At 39.4% G+C, this 21,839-nt stretch overlaps 1 protein-coding gene and 1 long non-coding RNA gene across 4 annotated transcripts; both read right to left on the bottom strand.

The window, feature by feature from the left end:
* Positions 1 to 37: 37 nt before the first annotated feature.
* Positions 38 to 3,654, bottom strand: sftpbb (surfactant protein Bb). 2 transcript variants are annotated; one of them, XM_004544629.6, is made up of 11 exons: positions 3,470 to 3,654; positions 3,169 to 3,221; positions 2,980 to 3,057; positions 2,730 to 2,852; positions 2,466 to 2,585; positions 2,284 to 2,364; positions 2,013 to 2,196; positions 1,787 to 1,929; positions 1,508 to 1,588; positions 1,105 to 1,215; positions 38 to 536 (listed from the first exon to the last, which is right to left on the bottom strand). In XM_004544629.6, the coding sequence occupies exons 1-11, from the start codon at positions 3,519 to 3,521 to the stop codon at positions 492 to 494; spliced, it is 1,071 nt and encodes a 356-aa protein (XP_004544686.1). In that variant the 5' UTR covers positions 3,522 to 3,654; the 3' UTR covers positions 38 to 491. The 2 variants fall into 2 exon arrangements, with proteins under 2 accessions (XP_004544686.1, XP_014269510.1); XM_014414024.4 differs by having other exon boundaries at positions 2,980 to 3,054.
* Positions 3,655 to 13,984: 10,330 nt separating this feature from the next.
* Positions 13,985 to 20,123, bottom strand: LOC143421489 (uncharacterized). 2 transcript variants are annotated; one of them, XR_013101150.1, is made up of 6 exons: positions 20,045 to 20,123; positions 19,808 to 19,906; positions 18,666 to 18,756; positions 17,070 to 17,149; positions 16,775 to 16,889; positions 13,985 to 14,492 (listed from the first exon to the last, which is right to left on the bottom strand). It is a non-coding gene; the product is annotated as an uncharacterized LOC143421489 (long non-coding RNA). The 2 variants fall into 2 exon arrangements; XR_013101149.1 differs by lacking the exon at positions 13,985 to 14,492 and having other exon boundaries at positions 15,039 to 16,889.
* Positions 20,124 to 21,839: the final 1,716 nt, after the last annotated feature.

Raw genomic sequence — 21,839 nt, 5'->3', positions numbered from 1 at the left:
TGTCTGTCTGCAGGTTACATTTTTTTTACACCACACCTTTGATATAATTTAATACCATTTTTATTCATATGTGGTCATTTGCAACAGCAGTCAAGGCAAGATCAAATAATGTTACAGAAGCAGCAGCTGTGTCGATCAGTCAGTAGTTTCCATTATATTCTTAGAGCTCAGCGTGTGGCTTGCAGATTTTCACATTGATAATAACAGCTATTGTAATACACAGAATAAGACTTACTGTTCAGCCTTAAACTAATGTTTCAGAATGAACCCCAGCCTCAGTGGGACACTTCATGCAAACTGGAAACTTCATGTGTAACATTCATAAGGCTTATTGACTGGAATATGGAAAATTTACCCATAAAACAGCAACAATAACAAAAATGTAAAAAACAAACAATCAGTGCATCACAGGTAGAAAACATTTAACAGTTGATCAGTTTAATAAAAAGTAGGTCACTGTGTGCACAAGGCTGCAGTCAGTCTGGCAGGCTTCACTCATTCTTCTTCCACATGTATTTCTCACAGTAGGCTTGATTCTGCAGATTGAAAACACAAAGATCTGAAACAAACGTAGCGTCTCACAGAGTAGCAGTCTTCTTTGTGTATGTCAGAGGACAGGAGAAGACATAATTAAAAGACACATTCAATTAACTGGTGATTTTAACATTTAACCTGGGGTAGACCCCAACCTGACCAGTCTCAGTGGATGGAAATTGCTTGTATTCTGATCAGAGAGGACATTATGTTACATGTTTGCCACAACTAAAACTCAGGGCAGACTGAGCTGTCTTTCCATACAGATCCTGATATTTATATAAGGAGTATTACTGATGCAATCAATAAACATAAAAAACTCATCAATAGGCTAAATTATTAGAAAAGAGAGATTGGAAGACTCTTTAACAGATAGCAAGGGTTTATCAAATACACAGAAGAGTAAGAGCTGGGTCCAGCTGGCGATCTGAAGTGTTTTTCTTTAAGATGGGATGCATAACTTTAGGCAGCCAGTGGCAAAATCGATTTAATTGCTGTATATTTAGTTTTCACATGGATGTTCATGTCTTTTATCATTTCACACTACTAATAATAAAGAATTTCACGTACACCACACTCCTGAGCAGTTTCAGCATCTTTGCACCAGTAGCTTGGTCCCCAGGTACAACGATTCTTTCCCAGCGGTTCCAGCTGCTTCGAGGCCACACACAGATCAGCTCTCTGCAGGACAGATGGAAAGAAACATCATGAGAACATGAACAACACCTAAAGAATGACAGCTGCTCATGAGTGGTGCCATCAAGTGGTTACTTGTGTGTCTGTGATTGATATTGCCCTGACTGGAATGATTCACATCGTAAATTTGCAGATCAGTGCACGTTTGTGAAGGTTTTAGTTGCTGAATTTCTGTGTTGCTGCAGGCTGTGGTAAAAATTTGAATTAGTGCTGATACAGACTCTATGTTGCTATTCAGATGTAAACCCATTGACAATAACCTTTAGTTTATTCTTACTTCACATGCATGAGGATATCCCATCTGGTTTCCCAAGACCTTCTGCAGCCGTGAGCCGTAGATACTGGTGAAGGCTTCACACTGAAAAGAGAATCAACAGTATTATCGTGCTGTGACACTTTAAAGACTCGAGCGAAAGTCCAGACAAGAAGCTGAATGATCGCATAAAAAGGTTGGAGAAATTTACCAAAAGGCTCACTGGCTTCAAGTGTTTTAAAGTTCCATATAATTTGTAAAGAGTGTTGTTCTAAGAGTACCACTGTTAGCTGAGAGTCAGACCTTAGGGATGGCGGTAGGGTGGATGTCACACACAGACTCCAGGAAAGCATAAGTTTGAGCTTCAGTGGCGTTGAGGCCCTGGTGTAGTCGGCTCAGCGCAGCCAGTATGCGGCATGACTCACAGTCTGATGGGAGGAACACCTCTGGAGAATCAGCAACAGTAGAGCATTAATTAGGTGAATGAGGAAGTGAGCCAGGTCCAGTCTATACATCAATAACGACAAACCTGGAACCGGCTGCTCATTGAACAGACAGAGGTGCAGAAGACTGCATATCGTGTGAGGTGCAGCAGAAGACAAAAGGAATTCGACAATCTCGACGCCATATTTATTGATGAAATCATCACACTGGTCCTTATAGTGCTTGGGTATAAGATCGCAGACCTCCCCCATGACCTTCTTTATAGCATCCTGCAGGGCAAGAAGGACAAGGCAGGGTTTACACGATGTGATGGATGGTACGGTTCTTTAAATGAACCAAAGTAAAGAAAAGATGACCTCAGTCATGTTTTTGGGCAGCAGACTCTCCAGCTTCTTGATGATAAACAAACACAGGGTGCAAACTGGGTTGAGCTCGTCCTGGACAGAGAATTAGCCGATAAGAGGCCCATTTCATAAAATTCACAAAGGTTTCACTTCACTTTTCAATTTATATTCGACTTCTGCTTTCTCATACTGACATCTGTCTTTGTTCCTGTGGCCAGTGTATCTGTGCCAGCTGCATGGTGGGAGAGTTTCTGCACTTTCTCTTTCTCGTGAGGAGCACAAAGTCCAAAAGCTGCACAAAGCTCTCCTGGTTTCTACAAAAAAGCAAAAACAAAAAAAACAACAACCCCAAAACACAATATATCAAATATTTTACATCAAGTAAAAGGACTCTCAGAAGGCTTCAGTGTTTATGGTCTTCTTTCATAAAAAGAAGCCTCACTTGACGTTAAACTCACCACGTGATCAGGGGTTTGATGCAGGATTTTGGGCAGGTAAGTCTTCACCTGTAAATCACACTCTGGCACCTGCTCTTCAGGGAGGCGGCGGCACAAAGCGTGCAAGCTTTCATATACGACTCCCTGCAAACGCATGGAGAGAAATATTACAAGGGTGTGGCGGCCACTTTATTTAATAAGCATTTCTTCAAGCCCAGTTCGTGTCGCGAGTAAAACAGTGAAGTGAAAGTAAAGTGAAACCGTTCTTTACCTTGGTATCGCTGCTGAAAATCATGTTGGCCGACAGCTGGATGATCTGGCTGCATTCTGGACAGATATCCAACGTCTGCTGAAGCCACAGTGACAAAATTGCTCAGTTTTCGCGCTTTCATGTTATGCAAACAGATACAGTTTTGTTTATTTTATTTTTTTCAATACATGTGCTCTTTTCGAGGCTTACCAGAGATTTCTGCTTTATGAATGACAAAGGGTCAGTAATAAACCTGGAGTCTCCTTCAGTCAAAAGAGAAAAGAAACAGAAAACAAGACAGAAGATTGCAGGTAATGGCTTCAGCATCGGTTAGCATATAGTTACAACACTACAAGGGGGTTATACGTTTTCAATAAACAGCAACAACAGCCTGGTGTAAGTTTACATTATATATTGTATACAGTATAACTGAATAATGAATAAATGTCGTCTGGTGGGGGGGCGCAGTGATGCAGACATTAATATGATTGTGAGTAAACGTCCATCTTACCGGGCCACAGGGACACCGCGAGGATCACGAGAACAAATCCAGATGCAGACATGGTTTAAGCAGCAGAGGACAACACAGATCGGATAATTTTGACTAGAAAAACATCGGTGCAGCTGTTTGGGTTGCAGCGGAAGTACAGATCGATCGTCTTTACCCTCTCAGAACGTCATGCGCAATGCGCAGGCGCCTATGGACTATTAAAGGCCATACGCTTCAAATTAAATCTCTAAACTTCCTTAGTTATCTATTGCAGTGATAAATACAGGCTAAGAGTGGATAAACGAACATTTTCCGAGCCTTGGAGGCGCATGTCTTTTAGGGGTGTCTGGTATAAAAACTTGACGCTCTTGACATAACATGAAAAGCAGAAGGGAATTGAGAGTCAAGGCTCCTTCGCCAAGAACGTGGCCACTTTTTTTGAAGTTTTATTTCAGGTTGTCTGGAACCTCCACTATAATTCACTCGGTTCTTCCTGTGCCCATGCGCCATGCCTCATCAGATTCAGTTAGTGTCAAACAACACGTATCACGTGCCTCTACCTTGGCTCATGAAGAAATCTAAAATGACCACCAGATGGCAGCAGAGCTGAGTAAATGTATCTGAGCTGAGGCCGGAGGGCGACAGAGCACTTTAAGAACTTATTCTGTTGAATAAATTACTGTAATAATCGTAATAATTACGATATGTCATAGACCCGAAAATACTGCCACAAGACGTAAGATTTAAGATTTATAAAATATATAAAAGCTTTATTTTTTATTTCACAACTATCGTTTTATTTAGTTTAGGGATTTCAAGCAAAGGCTGAGTGGAGGTGACCTAGGACTACAAATCTGTCCACACCAATATACTACTACTACTACTACTAATAATAATAATGATAACTTTATTTATTAAGGCTTTATGTATAAAGCACTTTCAAACAAAGTGCTGAACAGTTATTGAAGATAAAAAAAAGATAAAAATAAATAAATACAAGCAATACAGAAAAAACAATACAATTTAAAAAATGATAACAATTTAAAAACTAATGGGCATAAAACTAAGACACACACATATAAAATACACGCCACACTTAAAAAGGGATCTATACAAAATAATTAGCCTCTTCTAGTTACCCTGCAAATAAGAGCAATTCCTTATCATAATTGTGAATATTACATTATGAAACCTGCAAATGAAAAATAAAACAGTCAATTAGTTGTTTGGTTCTGGACCCTTTTAGAAGTCTGCCCGTGCAATGCTGACCACTCCACTGTTTGCTTATTCACCCATTGTGTTTTCAGCAACTTTGCAATGAAGATGGAGCCCTTCATGATTGCAGGGTTCAAAATATAGTAAAGCATAACTTACTAAACTAAACTTAATTATGTTTTCTGGGAGACTTATTGAAACAGGAAGTCATTTAAATAGAATTAGTCTGACAAAGTGAAGCAGGTTGAAAGATTTTAATAAGCAAGACCTGATGCCAGGATCTAAAGAATCACCTGAGAAATAAATTCAGTGACATCTATCAGTCTGCAAAGGGTTACAAAGCCATTTCTAAAGCTGTGGGATTCCAATTTTCATAAAAATTGAGGAAGACATACAGTGGGGCAAAAAAGTATATAGTCAGCCACCGATTGTGCAAGTTCCCCCACCTAAAATGATGACAGAGGTCAGTAATTTGCACCAGAGGTACACTTCAACTGTGAGAGACAGAATGTGAAAAAAAAATCCATGAATCCACATGGTAGGATTTGTAAAGAATTTATTCGTAAATTATGGTGGAAAATAAGTATTTGGTCACCTCAAACAAGGAAAATCTCTGGCTCTCACAGACCTGTAACGTCTTCTGTAAGAAGCTTTTCTGTCCCCCACTCGTTACCTGTATGAATGGCACCTGTTTGAACTCATCATCTGTATAAAAGACACCTGTCCACAGCCTCAAACAGTCAGACTCCAAACGCCGCCATGGCCAAGACCAAAGAGCTTTCGAAGGACACCAGGAAAAGTATTGTAGACCTGCACCAGACTGGGAAGAGTGAATCTACAATAGGCAAGCAGCTTGGTGTGAAAAAATCAACTGTGGGAGCAATCATCAGAAAATGGAAGACATACAAGACCACTGATAATCTCCCTCGATCTGGGGCTCCACGCAAGATCTCATCCCGTGGGGTCAAAATGATCATGAGAACGGTGAGCAAAGATCCCAGAACCACACGGGGGGACCTGGTGAATGACCTGCAGAGAGCTGGGACCAAAGTAACAAAGGTCACCATCAGTAACACACTACAACGGCAGGGAATCAAATCCCGCAGTGCCAGACGTGTTCCGCTGCTGAAGCCAGTGCATGTCCAGGCCCGTCTGAAGTTTGCCAGAGAGCACATGGATGATACAGCAGAGGATTGGGAGAATGTCATGTGGTCAGATGAAACCAAAGTAGAACTTTTTGGTATAAACTCAACTCGTCGTGTTTGGAGGAAGAAGAATACTGAGTTGCATCCCAAGAACACCATACCTACTGTGAAGCATGGGGGTGGAAACATCATGCTATGGGGCTGTTTTTCTGCCAAGGGGACAGGACGACTGATCCGTGTTAAGGACAGAATGAATGGGGCCATGTATCGTGAGATTTTGAGCCAAAACCTCCTTCCATCAGTGAGAACTTTGAATATGAAACGAGGCTGGGTCTTCCAACATGACAATGATCCAAAACACACCGCCCGGGCAACAAAGGAGTGGCTCCGTAAGAAGCATTTGAAAGTCCTGGAGTGGCCTAGCCAGTCTCCAGACCTCAACCCCATAGAAAATCTGTGGTGGGAGTTGAAAGTCCGTGTTGCTCGGCGACAGCCCCAAAACATCACTGCTCTCGAGAAGATCTGCATGGAGGAATGGGCCAAAATACCAGCTACTGTGTGTGCAAACCTGGTAAAGACCTATAGTAAACGTTTGACCTCTGTTATTGCCAACAAAGGTTATGTTACAAAGTATTGAGTTGTATTTTTGTTATTGACCAAATACTTATTTTCCACCCTGATTTACGAATAAATTCTTTACAAATCCTACCATGTGAATTCATGGATTTTTTTTTCACATTCTGTCTCTCACAGTTGAAGTGTACCTCTGGTGCAAATTACTGACCTCTGTCATCATTTTAAGTGGGGGAACTTGCACAATCGGTGGCTGACTAAATACTTTTTTGCCCCACTGTACATGAAAATGTTCTTTTTTAAATTTACCGGCCAATTGAACATGGTTTGTTTATTCAAGTCTTTAAATATTTCAAGAATGTCCCCACAACAAAAATGACTTGAAAAACATGTTTTTGTAAGGTTTGGAGCTAAATGTGGAAAAATGTTGCTGTTAATTTCAGCATGTTTCAGTATACAAACAGCACCCTGCTGTCTCTGCCATTGTACTTTTGCACAGATGCCTTTTCATTTTTAACCCTCTAGATTAGTTGCTGTCCTCAGGCAACAAATTTCCATCTCTTAATTTTTATTTATTTAATAACACTAGACTGTTCATTAAAATGAGGAGCAGAAGAGGGTTGGAGGTGCGGGAATCCTTTTATGACACAAAGCTGTGAGGGCTGCAACCTCTGAGGCTAATCTTATCTTTATACATGTTTAAATAGAAATAACCATATTAATAAAAAATATGTGCATGTGCATGAAGTTGTAAAGAAGTACATCTACTTGTTTAAACACTGAATGTTTTCATTCATGGCAAATTTATGAGTATAGACCACTTTTATCAGGGCAAACACTACGTTGGTGCTTGTCAATTCTAAGTTTGTGGAGCACAGGAGGGAGCACATTCTTGAAATATTTAAAGACTTGAATAAACAAACCATGTTCAATTGGCCGGTAAATTTAAAAAAGAACATTTTCATGTATGTCTTCCTCAATTTTTATGAAAACAAACCTTTTTAAGCTCATGTCACAACATCTAAATCAGTTTAGGACAATCGGGCCAGGACTTTACGTAGGCCACTCCAAAGTCTTCATTTCATTTTTCTTACATCATTAGAGGTGGACTTGCTGGTGTGTTTTAGCTCATTGTCCTGCTGTTCTCCTTCAGGATGTTTTGGTAGACAGCAGAATTCACTAGGGCAAAACAGCCCCAGACCATCACACTACCACCACCATATTTTACTGTTGGTATAATGTTCCTTTTCTGAAATGAAAGGACAGTGAAAACTTTCTTAATTCTGTTGAATAAAGTTAAATTACTACACCTGATGACCAAAATAAAATTTCAAGCAGCAGAAACTTCAGATGTTCAGATAATGTTAATAAATAAAGTTTAAATTATCAGAAATGAGAGAGGCCAATCAAATTACGTTTTTCGTTTGTTTGTTGGGTGGGGGGGTTTGGGCAGGTAGTATTGTCACCAACATTCAACATTTTTTCTAAGCACAACATAATGTTCTTAAAAATCGAACAAATGACAAATGTACAGTAATAAAAGTTCGTACATTATAGATAAAATATATTCATTTCACTTAATCTAATGACACCTTTACTCTCTCATGCAAAGTACGGAAGTTATTCCTGGAAAATTATTGTTACTGCAGTCAAAGACAAAGACATCTTTTGTTCTTGTCTTTTGGTATTTGTACGCTCCATGTGAGATATTGCAGCCCTACTGCATCTAGGGTAAATGAAACCCAGACGATGCCACTGAGTCACTGCTGTGTTTATTTAAAACTATGATACACTTACTTCTATGTAACTTCTTGATAATCCTAGGTATGTGAACAGCTAATTAAAGCACAGATAGCCAAGAGCTATTGTTCCTGGTTGTGTGCCCATTTCAATGCATCTCTGTCATAACTAAGGGATTATCAAGAAGTTACATAGAAGTAAGTGTATCATAGTTTTAAATAAACACAGCAGTGACTCAGTGGCATCGTCTGGGTTTCATTTACCCTAGATGCAGTAGGGCTGCAATATCTCACATGGAGCGTACAAATACCAAAAGACAAGAACAAAAGATGTCTTTGTCTTTGACTGCAGTAACAATAATTTTCCAGGAATAACTTCCGTACTTTGCATGAGAGAGTAAAGGTGTCATTAGATTAAGTGAAATGAATATATTTTATCTATAATGTACGAACTTTTATTACTGTACATTTGTCATTTGTTCGATTTTTAAGAACATTATGTTGTGCTTAGAAAAAATGTTGAATGTTGGTGACAATACTACCTGCCCAAACCCCCCCACCCAACAAACAAACGAAAAACGTAATTTGATTGGCCTCTCTCATTTCTGATAATTTAAACTTTATTTATTAACATTATCTGAACATCTGAAGTTTCTGCTGCTTGAAATTTTATTTTGGTCATCAGGTGTAGTAATTTAACTTTATTCAACAGAATTAAGAAAGTTTTCACTGTCCTTTCATTTCAGAAAAGGAACATTATACCAACAGTAAAATATGGTGGTGGTAGTGTGATGGTCTGGGGCTGTTTTGCCCTAGTGAATTCTGCTGTCTACCAAAACATCCTGAAGGAGAACAGCAGGACAATGAGCTAAAACACACCAGCAAGTCCACCTCTAATGATGTAAGAAAAATGAAATGAAGACTTTGGAGTGGCCTACGTAAAGTCCTGGCCCGATTGTCCTAAACTGATTGAGATGTTGTGACATGAGCTTAAAAAGGTTTGTTTTCATAAAAATTGAGGAAGACATACATGAAAATGTTCTTTTTTAAATTTACCGGCCAATTGAACATGGTTTGTTTATTCAAGTCTTTAAATATTTCAAGAATGTCCCCACAACAAAAATGACTTGAAAAACATGTTTTTGTAAGGTTTGGAGCTAAATGTGGAAAAATGTTGCTGTTAATTTCAGCATGTTTCAGTATACAAACAGCACCCTGCTGTCTCTGCCATTGTACTTTTGCACAGATGCCTTTTCATTTTTAACCCTCTAGATTAGTTGCTGTCCTCAGGCAACAAATTTCCATCTCTTAATTTTTATTTATTTAATAACACTAGACTGTTCATTAAAATGAGGAGCAGAAGAGGGTTGGAGGTGCGGGAATCCTTTTATGACACAAAGCTGTGAGGGCTGCAACCTCTGAGGCTAATCTTATCTTTATACGTGTTTAAATAGAAATAACCATATTAATAAAAAATATGTGCATGTGCATGAAGTTGTAAAGAAGTACATCTACTTGTTTAAACACTGAATGTTTTCATTCATGGCAAATTTATGAGTATAGACCACTTTTATCAGGGCAAACACTACGTTGGTGCTTGTCAATTCTAAGTTTGTGGAGCACAGGAGAACCTGTGTGCTAAAGTTTTGAAAACTGAGTTTTAGAATTAGATTTGTATTTCCAGGTAAAAGAAACTAAAAAAAGAGACTGTGACTGAAGCCAAATCTGTGTCCTTATCTTGCAGGTGACAAGTCAACAAGTAATGAAACTTGGCTAGGTATGTGAACAGCTAATTAAAGCACAGATAGCCAAGAGCTATTGTTCCTGGTTGTGTGCCCATTTCAAAGCCTGTGCTTAGAAAAAATGTTGAATGTTGGTGACAATACTACCTGCCCAAACCCCCCCACCCAACAAACAAGCAAAAAACGTAATTTGATTGGCCTCCCTCATTTCTGATAATTTAAACTTTATTTATCAACATTATCTGAACATCTGAAGTTTCTGCTGCTTGAAATTTTATCTTGGTCATCAGGTGTAGTAATTTAACTTTATTCAACAGAATTAAGGAAGTTTTCACTGTCCTAGGAAAATTGGATTCAATCAAATGCACTTGATTTACTGGTCATCAGCAGGTGTGAACACCTTTATAAAATCAGAAGGTTTGGCACCTTGCTGGTCTGGAGCATTCAGGCATCCTAACAGATTCAGGTCAGACCAATGCCCAGAGAAAATGGCAAAAATAAAATAACAAATTAAGAGCTACATCTCAGATCCACAGGTCTCATTTAGTGTGGTAAATGTTAAAGTTCATGACAGTACATTTAGAAAAGAAAATAACTGAACAAGTATGACTTGCTTGTCAATTTTCAGTCATGGTGATGGAGGGATGATGTATGAAGCCATGGGATCCGAGCACCTTACAATCACGGAGTTGGCCATGGACTTCCCTGTAAATCAAAATGTTAAAGTTTTAAATATGTAGTCATCTGTCCCACAGCCACAACTCAAGGTGTTGCAATGGCTGAGACCATAAATGTTACACACACACACACATACACACTCACGTGCACGCACACACGCACGCACACACCTTCATACATCAAGTTACTTTTTGCACAACCCATTGCCATTGTTGCACTTTTCTATTGCACACTGTTGTGTCTGTATCATTCTGTTCTGGTGTTGCACTGTTTTTGTTTGTTTTTGGTTTTTTTGCAATTTCTGCACATTTACACTTTATGTAGTTCTGTGTTGATTGTCTGCTATATGTAGCACCCTGGTCTTGGAGGAATGCTGTCTCACTGTACTATGTACTGTACCACTGCACATGGTTGAAATGACAACAAAGCCACTTCACTTGACCTAAAGAAGAGTGAGAAAAAAGTTCTTCACAATGATGTGAAAGACTGATAAAATTCTTCACGTTACTAATGAATGATAAAAAATTCAGCACAATTTAGTTGCACATGTACAATGACAATAAAGGGCTAATATCCTATTGTTGTACTGTTGAAAACGGTCCTACAAGCTACCGAATCATGAATCATTCACGGTGTAGAATCTTGTGAAAATGTAAAAGAATCCACCAAAAGAGTTCAAAGTGACTGGGACAGACTCAAAAATATTCGTGAACCAACCTCTAACTGATCTAGACATGGAATTATTTTACTGGTGGAAAATCAAAAGACTACCAAGCTTCAACATATCCACTGATATATCAATGGCTCCAAGTCACACAGTCACGAAACAAAACGAAACAAAACCCCACAGAACTATGTTCAGTGTGGTTTGTGAACATAGTTCTGTGGGGTTTTGAGTGAAATAGTTACCGCATTCCTGCATGTTCTTGGCACTAATACAGATTTCCCCCCACACCCTGCTATTGTTTTAACATGTCTGGCTCTCAAAGAATTTCTGAACTTCTTCCTGGAACATTTGTGGCTTTAAACTTGTGTAGGTTGTTTAAGGTGTCTTGAGTATCATCTTTCTTTCAGTGTTATTAAATATTTTTTTGTTTTCTCCTTTCAAGATGGCTCCGATCACATTTCGCGCAGACACGCATTCTCCTATGACCGTGTATTAGTGTAGAGTAAAAAGAAACAAAACATCAGCAGGCTTACTCTTGTGACTTATAGAAATTGAGAAAACACTGAATGTTAAGTTTTTGCAGACTATCCAAATAGCATTTACTGAATGAGTGATGACTCTCCATATAATATTAATTAGTATAATTTGTATTATCAATAAACAGAATGAACCATTATTTTCAAATCCAGTCAAAGACGTGCACTATTCAGTACTGTCATGAAAGTCCAGTGGTGTAATATTTTTCTACAGATAGCACCGGTGGCTACATAAAGCAATCTGAGAAAAAGTCCGGATTGCTAGACACAGTCAATAGTGGAAAAACCCAGATACAGCCAGAGAAATAAAATCATTTGAGCCCCAGGTGATTTGATTTTTGCACACATATCAGGCGGATTTTGTCCCACTCCTCTTTGCAGAAGATCTTCTCCAAGTCATTAATGTTTCATGGTTGAAATTTGGCAGCACAAACCTTCAGTTCCCTCCACAGATTTTCTATGGGATTAAGGTCTGTAGACTGACCATGCCACTCCAAGACCTTAATATGCTTCTTCTTGAGCCAGTCCTTTGCTGCCTTGGCCGTGTATTTTGGATCACTGTCATGCTGGAATACCCACCTATGACCAATTTTCAATGCCCTGGCTGAGGGATGGAGGTTCTCACCCAAGATTTGATGATGACCCCATCCATCCTCCCTTTGATGCGGTGCAGTTGTCCTGTCCCCCTGGCAGAAAAACACCCCAAACCATGTTTCCACCTCAATGTACAATGGTGGGAACGATGTCCTTGGAGTCATAGGCAGCAATCCTCCTCTAAACATGGCGAATTGAGTTGATGCCAAATAGCTTGGCTCATCTGACCACAACACTTTCACCCAGTCCTCCTCTGAATCACTGAGTTGTTCAGTGGCAAACTTCAAATGGGCCTGTACATGTGCTTTCTTGAACAGAGGGACCTTGTGGGCACTGCAGGATTTCACCCGTGTGCACACCTGTGTGCGTGAGCATGCTTGTATTCAAAAGGTTTCTCCATGTAAGTATCTAATAGTAGGTGTTGGGAGCCATAGCCCTGCCAACAGGACATGAAGCAGGCATGGAGGAGATCCAGGCCCCAGACATCTAGAGGCCCTCCAGAGCATAAGAGCCCATGGAGGATCACTGGAGGGCAGCCATGTCACCCTCCAAGAAAACTGCGGAGACCCCCAGTTTTCTTGTAAAACAAAGGGGGCCTAGTAAAAAAAACGTCTGGGAACCACTGCTGTAAATGATCATTGACTCATGTTAACAATAAACTTCAAACAGTACCTCCCTGTCTCTGTTCCTAACATTTATAATCAGGATTTCACTCAGGCGGCATCAGCTGATTCTGTTATTTGTAAATATCAGTATTTTTTATTCAGATGTGGGAAAAATACTTAAGAGTGCACACTCCAGTGAAGTTGGTGAGGAGATGTACCAGACTGATCCCTGTCCAAAGGTATCGTACACTAACTATGACCACTGGGACAGGCTGTAGCCCCCCACCCTACCACTGTGAACCTGAATTGATTAGGCAGAAGAAAATGAATGGATAGACTGAAATTTTTTAAAAATGCTTTTTTTTCTAGAAATCTGAGCAGTTGGTGTGTCCTTGGATTTGGTGATATTAATATTAGAGCTAGCAATCTTTCCTACAGAATCTCTACTATAAGCCATGTTGACTGAAATTATTCCTATTTTTACCTGAAGGCCTGGACAAATATGCTGGGTGAAGGATGTAAACTAAATCACATCTTAACTGTTTACAGTTAAGGAACATATTCATATTTAATTGAAATATGAACCAGTGATTATTTTTCATAAATTTGCGATCATTTTTTGATTGTTGATTCCAAGATGGTCTGTTTGGCTTTTTTTTTCATTTTAATTCTCTTTTCAGTTTGCCAGAACAGTTCTCCATGCACTCTAAAAAACGCTGGGTTAAAAATGAGCCAATTTGTAACCCAACGCTGGGTCAAATATGGACCAAACCAACGCTTGGTTGTTTCAACTTAACAAGGTTGGGTTACTGTTTTGATCCAGCACACTGGGTTAGGATAATTATCCAAAAATTGGGTTAAATTGACCAATGTTTAAAGTTGGGGTTGCCAAAAATTGGGTCGAAACTCAGAACCCATCACAAGGGTTATGTTACCATTAACGTTTGGGTTAAAATTTCTACTTACTATAAAATTAAACATATAAAAACTAGATTCAAAACAGATTTTCTCAAATAATCTTTTTATTCCCATATGATACATAGAATATAGACAAACAGAGTAGTTAATTATCACTTTTTAAACTCTTGAACAAGTCTGCCAGCACACTGAGGTCACAGAAACAAGAGAAAAAAAGCTTGCATTCACAGTGTTGTTTGCAGTTTTCTGTCATCATGATCTCTCCTGAAGTTTGTCACTATTAGCCAAGCAGTAAGTCCACAATACTGTAATGATGATTGTGACTTTGGTCATGGTTGCAGAAAATTTTAATAATATATAATATTATTATTTTTTATAATTAATACTTTTTCTGTTCATCAAAAATTTACTCTGTGAAATTTGAGAATGCAGAATGTTAGAATATATTTTTGTTCAATATTTGATTCATTCAGTTGCATTTTCTGCAACTGAAAAATCTGAACGCATACACACAGCAGTAGCACAGAGGTCAGCACTGTTGCCTCACAGCATCAGGCTGGGGTCTTTCTGTGTAGATTTTGCATGTTCTCCCTGTCTTTGTGTGGGTTCTTCCTGGGTACTCTGGCTTCCTCCTGCAGTCCAAAGACATGCAGTTAGTGGGGATAGGTTGCCCCTAGGTGTGAGTGCAAATGGTTGTTTGTGTCTATGTGTTAACCCTGCGACCGATATATAGTTTGGATAAATTATTGTGACACCTGAATTGAAAATGATACCATACTTTATTCATTCACAATCAGTATGGTATCTGTTGTCTCTCTAATGTTTAATAGTAGTAATATTCTTCACCTCTGTGTATGTTATATGTGATTTTCTGGCAGAGCAGCAATTTGTGCTCACAGATGGTGAAAATGTGGAGAGATGGTGGTGTTCATCCAGCTAGCGGTGCATGTTTACTACAGTGTATGAGGTGATTGAGTGCACAGCGTCCACACACTGCACAGGGTAAAAACATTACTTGAATATTGTTTTATATTTATATATATATATTTACTTTCTGTTGGCCATCACCTCAGGTTCACCATTATAGTTTCAGCCTACAAATATAAACTGTCTAAATATTAAAACATTTCAAAAATAGTTGTTTTCAAGCATTAATGTCTCAGAAATAAGCAAAGCTGTTCATGTTTGTCATTATAGTTTTATTTTTATGAAAATGATGAACTTCACATTGTGTATCTAATCAAATAACATTTGATAAATCTGTTTCATTCTCATACATATGTAACAGAAATGTCTCTAATGTAGACCTGTACAGAGTAGTGTAAGCTATAAAATATCATAAATGAAACACTAACATTTATGTAAAACTTTTTTGAATAAAAATGAACAAGCACTTTACAGATTTTTAAAAAAGGATCTTAAAAACAACACTTTTTAAAATCTTTGGTCTAAGTGGTCATCAAAACAGAAAACAGAACTCAACAGTTTTCAATAATAAACTGTACCATGCACTAATATGACACATCCCCCGATAACAATATATATTTCAAAGTTTAAAACCACATGCAGTGCGTGACCATGATCAGCACACTGTTCACTGAGACCCTGAACACCACTTCTTTTAAGCTTTCTTCTTCTTCTTCTTGCAATCAAAATGAAAGCAGAAACAGGACTAAGTGGTTTGATCTACTGAAAGGAAAAAGCTGAATATCTGAGCTAAAACCTCTCAGGTGAAATAATTACGATAGAAACAATAATTCAATGCAATGTCTCAGGTAGCTTAGTCCATTATAACTGTTGATACAAGCTCAGTACAATTAATACTCAGTGTTAGGGAACTCCAGTGTGGGAACTAGTGGCTTTTATGATTTTATGCTTGTAATCATCTAACTTTCATCCATTCATCCATCCATTTAACTTAGGAGTAAGAAATTTCAGGTCATGCTGTCTTTAACTAAACGACTTGGTTCACTTTGTGGCTGGGCTGTATGTGCGGATATATCATGTCAGCTTGGGCAGGAGTACTTGTCCCCTGTTACCATTAGCAAGATTCTCCAAGAGTTCCTTCATGAGTAGAGCTTATAGCTCTTCAACCTTCTCGCGCATCTGTGGCTGTGCAGGTTGCCCGTTTTTTGGTTGCTCTTTTTGCCCCAATGGTTGTGAGTGTGTAAATACCCCCAATAGATTTTTCGGGCTGCAGTTAACTTGGGAGGAAGGGGTGGGTCTCCCATGACAAGATAAAAAACTATTATGTGGGATACCTTTTAATTAAATCCCATCACCTGATATCAAGTGTCAAATTATATCAAACCTGTAAAGCTGTTTACAGTCAGAGGTTTTGAAAACTGTGATTGTAAATACATTCAAACAAGCTTTTCTCTTTGTGTTGAATATCAACACTGTGACTTCTTTGCCTGTAGGCTTTACTTAAACGCGACCAAGAACTGAGTTGTAGAAGCCGTCACTCCAAATGTCCTTTGATAATAAGAAAAAATACCTTTTCAGTACACGGCCTAAATTTCTTCCCTGACTTCTTCTGAATGCCATCATAGACTGGACCAATTATGCTTAACTGACTTAGAGACAGTGTTTTCTATGTAAGAATGTCTCGTGCTGATAGACCTGCAAACTTGACAAAACTGTTTTTCAGACTACAGGTAGCTGTCCTCAATGTATCCAATTCAGGGTCACAGGAGGATGCTGCTGCAACAAGGCAAAGGCAGGACAGGCTCCCAGTTTATTGCAGGGCTAACACAATACATGTGACAGAAAATCCACTTAAATGTTTGTTTTTTATAATAATAATCATAATTGTGATTCTAATTATTATTTGAAAGTTTCTTTATAAATCGACTTAGATTTTTTATAACCCCTAGAATATAAACCTGAGCTGTTTCAGATTCTGAGCTCTGACCTCAGTGTAAGGTGGCTATGTCCTCACTGCAGCTGCCTCTCCCAAGTACTTCTGCTTCTTGTCTTCCCTCAGGCAAACACGCCTTCCTTTAGGTGTACATTCATACAGAGGTAATCTACGGAAACACACTAGTTCAGTCTTTGATAGAGAAATCAGTTTCTGTGAAACATTTCTGTAAATGAACATCGTGTGGAGAATTAATGTATTACTAACATAACCACATTATCATTATTATCATCACTCGCTGACTTGTTAATAGTTACTATATAAATGCTGTCCATTTATATGGTCTTACCTGTAAAGACTGCTGTATTCATCGGATTCCAACTAGAGCGAATCTGGAGTCTTCCCATGCTCTTGTAAGTGATCCTCCATCTGAATGGATGATAACAACCTTCTGAACAAACTATCTGTTGGAGATGGCCCATACTGGCCCATAACGATTGGACGGATTTCAGCTAATAACGTCCATTTTATGGACTGATCCATAGCTGGTGTTCCTTTACCCATGCTCCATCGCTATGAGATGTATAATCGGCCCTTTGTGCGTCATTTCGCTGAGAAACAACGCCGATCACATGCGTCCCCTTGGTTCATGAAAAAAAAGAAAAAATCTAAAATGTCCATTAGATGGCAGCAGAGCACAGTAAATGTACCTGAGCCTAAGTCACATGTGGCCCGTGGCAGACGGCTGTTCCCTCTTAAAGTGAGATAACTTTAGAAGCTCAGTTGTTCTGTTGATGAAATTACACAATAGTGATAAGGTCAAAATCCGAAAAAACCAAACACTACCGCGAGAGGAAACATCAAAAGCTTAATTTCATACCAAAAACTTTGTGATTTCAAACTTTGTCCTCCCTCGGGACAAATCTGTCCACACCAATATAAAATACCCACCATCTGTGAAACACTACAAATATAAAAGCTTATTTACATCACATTACAGCCCCACTCTCAAAAACCGATGAGGGTGTAAGACTTCCTGTGAAGCTGGATTTAAGAAAAAAGTGAAGATGGAGCTTTTTTATGACCCCAGATAGCAAAATATGGTAAATGGCCAGCATTTGTATAGCGCTTTACTAGTCCCTAAGGATCCCAAAGCGCTTTAAACATTAAGTCATCTACACATTCACACACTGGTGATGGCAAGCTACATTGTAGCCACAGCCGCCCTGAGGCGCACTGACAGAGGTGCCACTGGTGCCACCGGGCCCTCTAACACCAACCAGTAGGCAATGGCTGAAGTGTCTTGCCCAAGGACACAACAACCAAGACTGTCCGAGCTGGGGCTCGAACCGGCAACCTTCCGATTACAAGACGAACAGCCAACTCTTGAGCCAGGATTGCTAAAGAGACAGATGCTTGTGCTTTACTTGAATTAGCTTGTGTGTTTCTAATGTGTTTCTTTTTAAATCCCTGTTGTGCCAGACATTTTATCAATATTCTGTGATGATCAGCTGATCATTGATCAGTTTCATGCTTGAAGTAGCAACAGGAGAGGGAGGGGGAGAGAATGAGAGAAGAAGAGGCAGCTGTGCATCATAAAAAACACAGAATAGATCCAGCTTTTTGTCTTTTTTTCATTCTAGCTGAAGTACGGGGGAAACTTTTCAGCTCAATACAAAACACGTAATATTTTCTCTGAATACGGGACGATTCCATTTTTTTACGGGACGGGTGGCAACTCTACTAACTAACCTTATGAATAAAATAAAGTTCACTATCAGTAACGTCATAGCACCCACCCAGCTGTATAGAAACTCCGTCATGCTAGCTAGCACGCAGTACGAGTTATTGTAACTGACTGTAACAAGTCAGCACAACGAAAATAAACTACACCTAAACTTGGTTTATATCTGACCCAGATAGACTGCAGGTCATAACTTCTTACCTGAAGTTCAGTTCACCTGACGCTCGGACAGGCAGCCGCCTCGGGTCTCTCCTCCTCCTGCCTCACCTTTCCCTCATCCATCTGCTGGCCTCTGTGGAAGTTCCGCCATTGCCAGCACCAAACAACTGAGTTATTTTTACACATCGGTCAGCATCTGGCCAAACCACCACCTTTCATTGTTTATACCATTACAAAAACAAACAAACAAAAAAAACCCATCTGCCAGTCCAGCTATGATCTGGAGAGCTTCTCGTCGTCTCCCAACTAGACTGAACAGGAAAAACAGAGGTGCCAACACCACCAATTTTCAGCATCTGGAATTTGTACCATCTGGTGCTGTCACACATTCAGTCTCGGATTCTTCACGACTGAAATTGGCATTAATCAATACAAGGTCCGTGGTGAACAAGACTTTCATATACCGTGACCTGTTTGTCTCTCATGGCTTGGACTTTCTTTTTATCACTGAAACTTGGCTACCCACTGATGATCTAGCTGCTTTTGTGGAATTGACTCCTGAAAACTGTAACTTCCTTAACACACCTTGGACCTGCCGCCATTGTGGCCGCTTGGCAACAGTTTTCAGAGATCACTTTATGTAGCAGCCCTTGGCATCAAGAACGACAGAAGAGTCTCTAACGCAGGGGTGCCCAATCCCGGTCCTCGAGAGCTACCATCCTGCAGCTTTTAGATGCATCCTTGTTCCCACACAGCTGAATCACATGAATGGCTTGTTATCAGGCCTTTGCCAAACATGATGGCATGCTGAAGAGATCAAACCATTTGATTCAGCTGTGTTGGAGTAGGGATGCATCTAAAAGCTGCAGGATAGTAGCTCTCGAGGACCGGGATTGGGCACCCCTGCTCTAACGGGTGCAGCCATTTATTTCCTCACCACACACGGCTCATTCTCTGGACGTTGAGCACCGTGAAAACTATAAAATAAGAAAAAATTGATACCCGTACAGTACCTTTTGAACTATAACAATGAGCTTAAGTTAATTCAGGTAAGTTCAAACAAGTAATTCTGAGATATACAGTCACAGATTAAATAAAACAAAAGGGGTTACTTCAAACAGCATCAAGGGATTACACAGTTCGGTTAAATACAATATAACAACAGATCACCTCTCATCACATACCTCAGTCCGCTTGCCAAGGGTGCAAACTCCGGTGAACACTTAAACACTTCGGCCCGTTTCACATGGGGTGCTGCTAGCTTGCATGACACACATGTCTAGCTAAAAAATAGCACATGGATGTAAGTAACGTAAGTACAGAATAAAAAGGTTTTCAGATAGCTCACAATAAAAACGCAGCAACATACTTTACATTAGAAACACACTTATCATACTTATCAAAGTATTATCGTAACTTACATGGACTTTGTACAACTTATTCCTGCCGCGACAGACTGCTCCATACACGTTACGGGGCATGCCTCTGAGCACATCTGTCCTTAGTGCGACTGCGCATACAGTTCCGACAACCCCCGCAAGGATGACTTATGGTATAGATCAGCGGTCCATTACACTTTAAATGCAGAATTTCTGCTACTCAGAAGTGACTACACTAGTTTTGAACTGCAGCTGTTTATGCTGGATCTGTCCTAGGCCTCCTCACCTTAACAAAGATTTCATTCAGGAATTTTCTGTCTGTGACACTGCCAACCACTGATAGGTTTCTAATCCTTGGTGACTTTAATATCCATATGTGTTGCCCCTCCAAACCTTTGGTTAGGGAATTTTCACAACTCTTGGAGTCATTTAACCTGACCCAGTCTGTCAACGGCCCTACACACAAGCAGGGCCACATTCTAGACCTCATCTTGTCATCTGGGCTCTCACTGATCGGTGTTGAGGTGATTGATGTGTGTCCAGCTGATCATAATTTCATTTTGTTTAATGTTCCCATTTCTCACTCATCCTCTAAAAAAAACCCAGGCGCCCTCTCTTACACGCCCTATAACACCTAAAACTGCTCCCCAATTCTCAGCTGCCTTCGCTGCATCTCCTTTAGCCACCTTTGATGAAATCTCTCCTCATTACAATAATCCTGATGAGCTACTGGCAAAAATTTAAAACTCAGCCTTGGCTAAATAAGGTCACTCGTGCCGTCAGACAGGAATGCAGGAAAGCAGAACGAAAATGGAAGAAAGATAAGCTCCTCGTTTCTTACCAAGTGTTTAGAGATTGTTATTTCTCCAAGATCATTACTAAGAATTCTGGTAATACCAAAGTTCTGTTCAACACAATCAACTCTTTTCTGCATCCCACCACTTCAGCCATATCTGAGACTGCCTCGCACACCTGTGAGGATTTTCTAAAGTTCTTTACTGAAAAAATTGATAATATCAGAGCACATATCCCGCTCTCATCCCAAGACCCTTCTGAACCCCCTACATGTTCATTCTTTTTCTCTGAATTTAAACCAGTTTCATTATCCCATCTTACTGATATAATAATGCATATGAGACCAACTACGTGCCCCTTGGATGTGTTACCTACTCCATTTCTCAGAGATGTGCTGAAGACAGTCCGCCCTAACATCCTTGCTATTGTAAATGGCAGTATCTCAAATGGAACTGTTCCTCATTTGTTTAAACAAACTGTTGTCCAGCCGCTTCTAAAAAAAAAAAAACTGGTTCGGACCCGTCAGTTCTTGGCAATTTTAGACCAGTCTCTAAGCTGACATTTTTGTCTAATGTTCTCGAGAAAATTGTCCTCCACCAACTTTCCTCATTCTTAGATGCACATAATGTCAACACATCTCTGAACACATCTCTGTTATAACTAAGGCATTATTAAGAAGTTACAAGAATTGTTTGTGGATTTAAAAAAAACACAGCGCTGACTGAGTGGTTGAGCTGTCTGGGTCTTCAGTTGTAATTCTATCCTTTTCATGATTTACCCTACAAGCAGCACGGCTGCAGTGTCTTACATGCAGAATTAAGTTTCGCAATACTTGTCAGAGAAAACACAAAAGATAAGAACAAAAGATGCTTTCTTTTTTGTCTGCAGTAATAATAATAATCCAAGAACGACCTCCTTGCTTTTCATGACAGAGATAAGGTGTGATTTATGTCAAGTAAAATGATTAAATATTATTAAAAAAAATAATGGACATTTGTTTTTAAGAAGATATTGTGATTGCAGATAATATGGATTGTTGGTG

Source organism: Maylandia zebra, linkage group LG12, assembly GCF_041146795.1.
Source record: "Maylandia zebra isolate NMK-2024a linkage group LG12, Mzebra_GT3a, whole genome shotgun sequence".
NCBI lineage: Eukaryota > Metazoa > Chordata > Actinopteri > Cichliformes > Cichlidae > Maylandia > Maylandia zebra.
This window is presented reverse-complemented; position numbering and strand designations above follow the sequence as displayed.